Consider the following 8,099-nt stretch of genomic DNA (forward strand, 5'->3'; position numbering starts at 1 on the left):
ATTGTTGGTATGGATTGAAGGTATGTTGCTAAACTTCTCTATGTGGCATTGTCAGAATCTGGTATTTCCCCATTTTGCCAGCTGCTAACACACTTAGGGCAAAAATGTACTTGTTTTTGTTCTGCTGTTTGGAAACTGATGCTTCTTGATGTAACAGTCATCTCATCAATTGCCTCTCACCTCATCATAAAATGTAATTATAACAGTAACCTCTAAAATTCAGACTCCATGCTGAGTCCAGAACATTAAATCTAAATAACAATTGATAAACAATGTTGAAGGTATAGAAGCACATGTTAGCTATGGTGCATTATGTAGCATTAGTGAAGCACCTGATTCGTGTACATAAACCATAAACAGAGTTAAAAAATATATGTTCTGGAACCAAAATTATCCTTTGTTTTTGTGACATATTTTTACTACCCTGCTCAGTGGTAGGCAGCCAAAGTTCAGTTTCATTCAGCAACAGTGACCAGTGGAACAATTGACAGTTCCCAGTGGTCAGTAACAATTAAGTTCATATAGTGAATGGCTTCCCAGTAGTCAGTAACAACTAAGTACATTTAGTGAATGGCTTGCTAGAAACAGAATTTTAAAAGTGCAGAAAGGTCGCTGTTAGGTAGACATGATCAGACCAGACTGGATATGGAATGAAAAAAACTAAAACAAGACTATACAAATGGCCTCACCTGAAAGCTTCAAGTGGTAACTGGTGGAGGTGCATGGGACTTGTGTCTTACTTAACAGCAGCAGTACCTCCAACTCCATATAGACACTGCGATTTGGCAGGGAATACGAAACACTGTTGGTTACAAAAATATGTCTCTCTCTACTTCAGTCACCAATTTTACAAATAACCTTCTACCAAGAAATAAAGTTACATCACATAATTCATACATTTATACCGTGTTTTAAATTGTTATTTACATTATAATATACTTTGGTGTTCATGGAAATAGTACTATATCCTGCCTAAATTACTACTTTGAAAAGTAGTAATTACTACAGGGAGTAGTTGATATAATTTACTTGCAGCAGTAACAATGTTAAGTTACGATGTAGTCACCTCATAGGAATTAAGCTGTGTGTGTTAATTTTTGAACTGAGATATTACAAAAGTGAGGCCAGACTGTTCTGACACTTCATCTTGCCAACATATTCCCACACATGTAACTTTGTTTGCTTCCCTAAATTTTATATTTTTGAAACGGAATTTGGCGATTCAAGACAAATCCTCACATTTGAACAAATGGCCTGTAAGTAACGTCATTTTAATGTCTGAGGATCACCTGTTCTTTGACCAAAATTAGTAGTGCTTCAGTAAAGAAGTGACCTAAAGCTATTGTGTATTATTTTATAGATCATTTATCATATCCTCATTTCTGCATAACAATAAAACCTGGATAACATAAACCAAGTTGAAAACAGACTTAAATGAAACTTGATGATTGAGTTAAGGGAACGTCCACCCTGGGTAGCTGAGTGGTCAGCGCCACAGAATGTCAATCCTAAGGGCCCAGGTTTGATTCCTGGCTGGATTGGAGATTTTCTCTGCTCAGGGACTGGGTGTTGTGTTGCCCTAATCATCATCATTTCGTCCCCATCAACACGCAAGTCCCCAAAGTGGCGTCAAATCGAAAGACTTGCACCCGGTGAACAGTCTACCTGACAGGAGGCCCAAGTCACATGACATTTACATTTATTTATTTTAGTTAAGGGATGAAAAAGAGTAGGCTGCGTAAGAAAGTGAAGATGTAAACTGTGAATAATAAAATTGAAGACTTCAATATTCTAATCCTGATTTTTGGGACAACAACATATATTGAACACAAGTAAGCCACTGTACTGACAGATCAAAATTGTATAATCGTCCACAATCGTGATGGAAACTAACGTAAGCCATAGTTTCAGATAGTAATTATTATGCAATAGTTCCTCACTGAAACTGATACAAGTCCAAGCACTACTAATTTGCTTTGCATGCATATTTTAAATATAAAGTTAAGCAAAATTCCATTAAGCCTGGCAATGGTAGAAATCACACACTCATCAGTGAAGCACCGTACAACAAATGTCTAGTAGGTCCAGGTAACTCAGCAACGTCTGGAGAAATTTCAACCAAATTTGTTACTGCATCATGATTTCTGATGTATTATTTTATAGAACATTTATCATATGCTCATTTCTGCATGGCAGTAAAACCTGGATAAGAAATACCAAGTTGAAAATAGACTTAAATGAAACTTGGTGGTTGAGTTAAGAGATGAGAAAGTGTAGGCTTCTTAAGAAAGTGAAGATATTTACTGTGAATAATAAAATTGAAGACTTAGATGTTCTAAGTGGCAGTATAGTACACATGGAGAGACAAAGTCGAATAACAGCGACTGCGAGTAAGTCCACTGGGTGGCATTATATTTGCATGCTATGGAAGTTCAGGTACATCAGTCTGCAATATTGACAGCCTTCCTACCACATCACCAGGCATGAGCAGTCTTATACATATTGATGTGTACTTAAAAAGAGAAGGGCTGATAGACCTGACATGGTAATGGGCATTTAAATGTTATTTTTTTAATTGATTTATTAATAGGGTCTACTTCAAACCACCCTAAAAATTTATTGTGTTGGTTTCGAGAAGTGACTTGTGTATGATATATAACTGTCACTTACATGGCAGAAAAAATACAGATGCAGAAGAATAAAGTGGGTTTGAATACTAAAGAACGCCCAATCCCTGCCTTCAACCCCCCCCCCCTAAACACACCACACACACACACACACACACACACACACACACACACCCCTGTGAACTACATGACTACTTCTATCCTGCAATCCCTCTTAGTCTGTCATAGTCCCTGTTTCTCATTCATCCCTGCCTTTGTTCTTTCCTCTTCTCTCCAGTCACTACCCTTCAGTTTCTTACTCCTCACCCCTATTTAATTATCCCCCTTCCTACTGTCTGTCTTCTCATAGATCTATGATTTTCATTTTTTTTTTTTTTTTTTTTTTTTTTTTTTTTTTTTTTTTTTTTTGCAAAAGCTGTTTTATTTTGTACTCACATCCCCATCCCTCCTATTTTACCATGTGAAATGTAATGTTATAGTTTGTTCATGACATCCTGAACGAATTTATGGGGGGAGGGGATAGGGGTGTGAGCAGCTGAGGAATCAGGCTCCATCTACTACAGCCCAACACATTGAAAACCATAGTTACAGTAGAGGTGTGGAAAGAACAACTTGCACTTTCCTTACACAGCACTGCCACTAAGCATGTGCATACTGCATGGCATTGCATGACAATTATTTATTTATACAGGTATTGTATTTTTAGATTGCCATTGTTGACAGCAGGCAGATGTAAAACACTTTTGACAAAAAGTTGACTAACTTTTACCAACTTCAGGTGATCCATGTCTAGGAAGACCTCATTCAGGACATTTTGAACAAACTATGCCTCTGCCAGCATTTGAGCAAAATCTCTAATGTGCCCTAGTACCTACCCACCCTGGTGCTTCCTCTCTTTGCCCTTACCATTATTAGCTTCCTTCGTCCACCATCCCTCCCACCTAGTGAGGTGGCGCAATTGGAATTCCATCCAGGAGGAAGAGAGAGTTTCAAATCACTGTCTAACCTTCCATATGTGTTTTATGTGATTTTCTTAAATTTGTCAAAAAGAAATCGGTGAATTCCTTCCCCATTCTTATTCATCAGGGATCATGTTCCTACTCTGTTGATCTCCTCATCAAAGGTGCATCAATCGTAAATTTTGCTTATGTCCTCCTTCCTTTCACCCATATCCGCTTCTGTGTGCCACTTACCTCACATAATGCAGCCCCATCCCCTGTCAGGTTCAAGTACTGGAACAATGTGTGCATGTGCATATGTATTTGGGGGAGGGAGGGGGGGGGGGGAAATAAGTAAACTGAGCTTCTGTGTTCCAGTCTGTAGATAATGTTCATTCCTCGGTTACTTTTGTTTATGTAAGTTTTTCATAAGTGAGGTGATGCCTCATTCTGTAAGTTTCTTTGTAAATCACGCATCATTGCTGTACTTGTTTGGAGATCAGTTTGAAATCAGGGTGATACATAAAATCAGTATTTAGTAAAAACAGTTTTTCATAATTCTGTATGAATACTTACTCCTTTTCAGGAGAACGCCCTCACCTGTGCCAAACATGTGGCAAAGGATTCATAAGAAAATCAAAATTGGATGATCACATTCGGCGGCATTTGGGAGAGAAACGATACAGTTGTGATCTTTGTCCCAAGTGCTATGCCAGTAGTTGGGACCTTAAGTTGCATCGGAAGTAAGTATCTAAATCCTTCTACCACCAACAATTTTATTTGCAATCAGCATACAAGCTTCAGGAAGTGTTTGATGAAAAACCAACAGAAGGAAAGGATAAGTGTCATTTAAGCTTGTTCATGCAATTCAAATTTGGGACAGAAGGGTTTGAGATAGATTATCAGCTTTGCTTCAGTTGGTTCTTTCACTGTCTCCTTCAATCTGGCAATAACTACAAGTATGTTAACTTCAGAAAAGAGCAGCAAAGTAATGTAAAGAAATTTGTGCATCCTATTTCCTTGCGTATAATTATGAACACAATCCAGTACTGTTGTATGAAGATCAATTAATAAAAGTATCTCTGCACATCTGTATCAGAGCTAAAGTATTCAGAACCAAGAAGTCTGTGGAAAGTAGTTTGTGATGAGAAAGCAAAAGGTGTAGAAGCTCTTTTATAACTAGATCGGGAAGTCTGTAGTTTGGTCCCCATGAGAGAAAGTTCAGTGTGTGACAAAATTATAATCAACAATGAAACATTAAGATTTGAGGCTGTAGAAAGCCATAACAGAGCTGAGTAATACAAGATAGTGGATGAGACGTACTGAGAAAAGGAAAAGTTATGAAGATAAGCTTAAGGCAAAACAACTATTTGTTAGAGCTGCAGAATTTCCTCTCCCCCCTCCCGTTTACAGGGAAGATAGCCTATTTCCATGAAAGTTAATCTCAATTATGGCAGTACAATGGTTGGTAATATATCTTTGATTTACAGAAACAACTTAAAATTTTGAGAGAGGGATACGTGGTCAATTTAGTTTTCGTTATGTAACAAAGGCAGCTGCATGTGTAGCATTTAACACAATATTTAGAGCAATTTGTTGTGTTCCCACAATTGTGATACTTTTCAGGAAATGTCATCCAGAGGTTGAGTCTTCAAATCCCCCTATTGAAGCTTCAGCATCTACTGAAGCTCCTTCAGAACTGACACCAGTTGCTGACATTGATGATCCAGATGAGCCACCACCATTACCTGTTCCACTCTCTGTTGAAACTGTTGTACCACAGCAGCAATCAACATCTAGTACACCACCTGTGCTAGTACAGCTTGATGGAGGACATGCAGGCATGTTGACATTAACTGATGCTGTACAGTTAGGCCCATTGATGGCAGCTGATGGGACCACAGCAAATGGAGGACCAACTCTTGGAACAACTGCCCAGTTTGTGCAACCACCTCCTACAGAGGCCTTTGGACTTCAACCTGGACTGGTCTTTGTTCCAGCAACTTTTGATGTTAGCAGTATCACTTATTGATAACTTATAATATGAAATCTGGTTTTATTGTGCACTGCTCCCAATTGTAAGGCTTGTGATTAGTATAACATTGACAGTGTTTATAATTCCTCATATAAGTGATAACATTTCAGTTGTCTGTATAATGTAGTGATTGTGACTGTAGCATTGCATATCATCTCTGCTAAACAAATAATGAGTCATAAAATGAAATATTTATTACTCAGGTGACACTAATTTAATTTATAATCTGTTTCCTTTTCTTTTTACACCCTAATGAAGTGATAATGTGTCACTACATTGAGTGTACTTGATTACACTCAATACTGATGTGTGAAGGTTATATCCCCTCACAAATGTGCAAGTTTCCAAATTTTTAATAATGTTTCCTGGTGTACCAAAAAATGACAATGATGATCACACCAAGTCCCCGAGTGGAGAGTAAATCTTGCTGTTGGTATCTTTGTATTACATCCCTCATCCTCTGTGAACATTTACAGTGGCATGATATTTTGAAAAAGCTGTCTCAGTAACCACAGAAATTCACAGTAACATACGGTACAAAAAATAAATAATTTTTGAAAATACTATTGCCTGTGTGTAACATTTGAAACAATATAGAAGTCGCATACTACCAGACTTTGTTGGTATCATCATCTACTGCCAATCCTCATTCTTGGCAGCTGCACAGAAGGCTTTTCTGAAAGAAATCAAACTTTAGGAAATTTACATGTATTCGTAAGTTGTGTAGGTAACTTTTGTTCTACAACCTTATTTTGTGATAGCATTATTTTATTTTCATTAATCTTATGTAGTTCACCAGCAGTATTTTGTTACTAAATTAAAGGTCTACCATGCAGACATATTCTCATATTTTATCCCAAAATATCAAAAAAGAAAAGAAACAGCAGATAAGATCTATCACAAAACTCATGGTACATTGTGAAGTTCTTTTTCATCATTGTCATAGACACATACCGAGCGAGGTGGCGCAGTGGTTAGACACTGGACTCGCATTCGGGAGGACGACGGTTCAATCCCGTGTCCGGCCATCCTGATTTAGGTTTTCCGTGATTTCCCTAAATCGCTCCAGGCAAATGCCGGGATGGTTCCTTTCAAAGGGCACGGCCGACTTCCTTCCCCATCCTTCCCTAATCCGATGAGACCGATGACCTCGCTGTCTGGTCTCCTTCCCCAAACCAACCAATCAACCATAGACACATATCTTGCACAAATGTATGTTCATTGTCCATTTACTTACTCATTTATATGGGGTGGCATGTGTGAAGGCACAGAATTTTTGCTGATTATGGGCGCTATTAGCCAAGGGCAGGTAGCGTCACCACTAGTGTCTCCTGCGACTCAAGGGGCATTGTGTCAAATGGCACTTAATTAGCAAACACCTGTGGCAAAACTGAGACACCAATGTAGGGGCCTGGTGACTGCCCTGGTGACTCGAAGTTGCCCAGACCCCTCACGGGGTATTGTGGTAAATAGGGCCCATGACCCGTAAGACACTTACGTCATCACTTTTCTTCCACTGGGCCAGTGCACACGCATGGTGCGTCACTCTGGCAGCTGTCCTCCAGTAGCTCGTGTACAACGGTACTGTGTACGCTGTACTTGCACTGTGTTACAATATTGTTAACTTATGAATATGTAAATACTGCCTCGAGAACTCAGGGAGCTGAATAAACTCTTTGAAAGGAAAATAAATACAGAAGATTTAATTGTTGAGATACACAAAAATCAGTACTTTGTGATGTAACGACGTAAGCATATTCCAACAAAAGTGAGAAACTGGGTGCTTGGTGCAGTATTTTAAAGAACTTCATTTCAGAGTTCGAGGAAAGACCCATGAGTGAGAAGAATGTTCTAGGTGAGTTTTATAACTTTACTAGCTCAGTACAGAATTTAGTAATATTTGTAAATAATCAATCATTATTCAATATTTGTACATGTTCTTCCATTATGTTGCTTTATTAGTGAGCCATAGCTAACAAGGAAATTGTCCAGCGTGTCATGTCAGAACTTGGTTTTGTTAATATTTTCATTGCATCCAGTTGATTATTGAAGACAAAATTACAGTGCAGATAATAATAAGACTGTGCGAAACCAGTGATTTATAACATTTCTGAGACAATTACCATGAGTAAAATCAGATATTATCTGGTACCCCCTCCCCTCTCCATCAACATTAGTGCTTGAGTACACTTCAGAATGGAAAAGAATTTTCTTTGTAAGCTCTTACTTCTGAAATGACGAGTTAAAACTACAAACTAACAAGTCAGAGAGAGAGAGAGAAAATGAAGAAGCAGTTGTCAGTGCACAGTGAGTGATACTTATAAGCCCCTCTCACAAAACAAAATTTGTCCACATTGAGGATAGACATTTCATACAAAACATCCTTCCTCCACACTACTACTTCCTAGAGGTACTTGCTTCACCCGCACCCAACACCCTGATTTAAAATCACTCAGGTTACAATATGTGCTCTATAGGCAACATACTGTATGTAAATCA

The 8,099-nt window shown here is 38.3% G+C and overlaps 1 protein-coding gene across 2 annotated transcripts in view; it reads left to right on the forward strand.

Moving 5' to 3' along the window:
- The window catches only part of LOC126251900 (oocyte zinc finger protein XlCOF6-like), a 122,210-nt gene extending 114,871 nt beyond the window's left edge, over positions 1-7,339 (forward strand). Inside the window, exons 8-9 of one of the 2 annotated variants that reach the window (XM_049952623.1) lie at positions 4,152-4,308; positions 5,192-7,339. In XM_049952623.1, coding sequence (XP_049808580.1) covers positions 4,152-4,308; positions 5,192-5,597 — 563 coding nt within the window. In that variant the 3' untranslated portion in view covers positions 5,598-7,339. The remainder of the gene's footprint in view (positions 1-4,151; positions 4,309-5,191) is intronic. The other variant, XM_049952622.1, reaches the window with a different exon arrangement.
- Positions 7,340-8,099: the final 760 nt, after the last annotated feature.

The sequence above is a fragment of the Schistocerca nitens genome, chromosome 4, assembly GCF_023898315.1.
Source record: "Schistocerca nitens isolate TAMUIC-IGC-003100 chromosome 4, iqSchNite1.1, whole genome shotgun sequence".
Lineage (NCBI taxonomy): Eukaryota > Metazoa > Arthropoda > Insecta > Orthoptera > Acrididae > Schistocerca > Schistocerca nitens.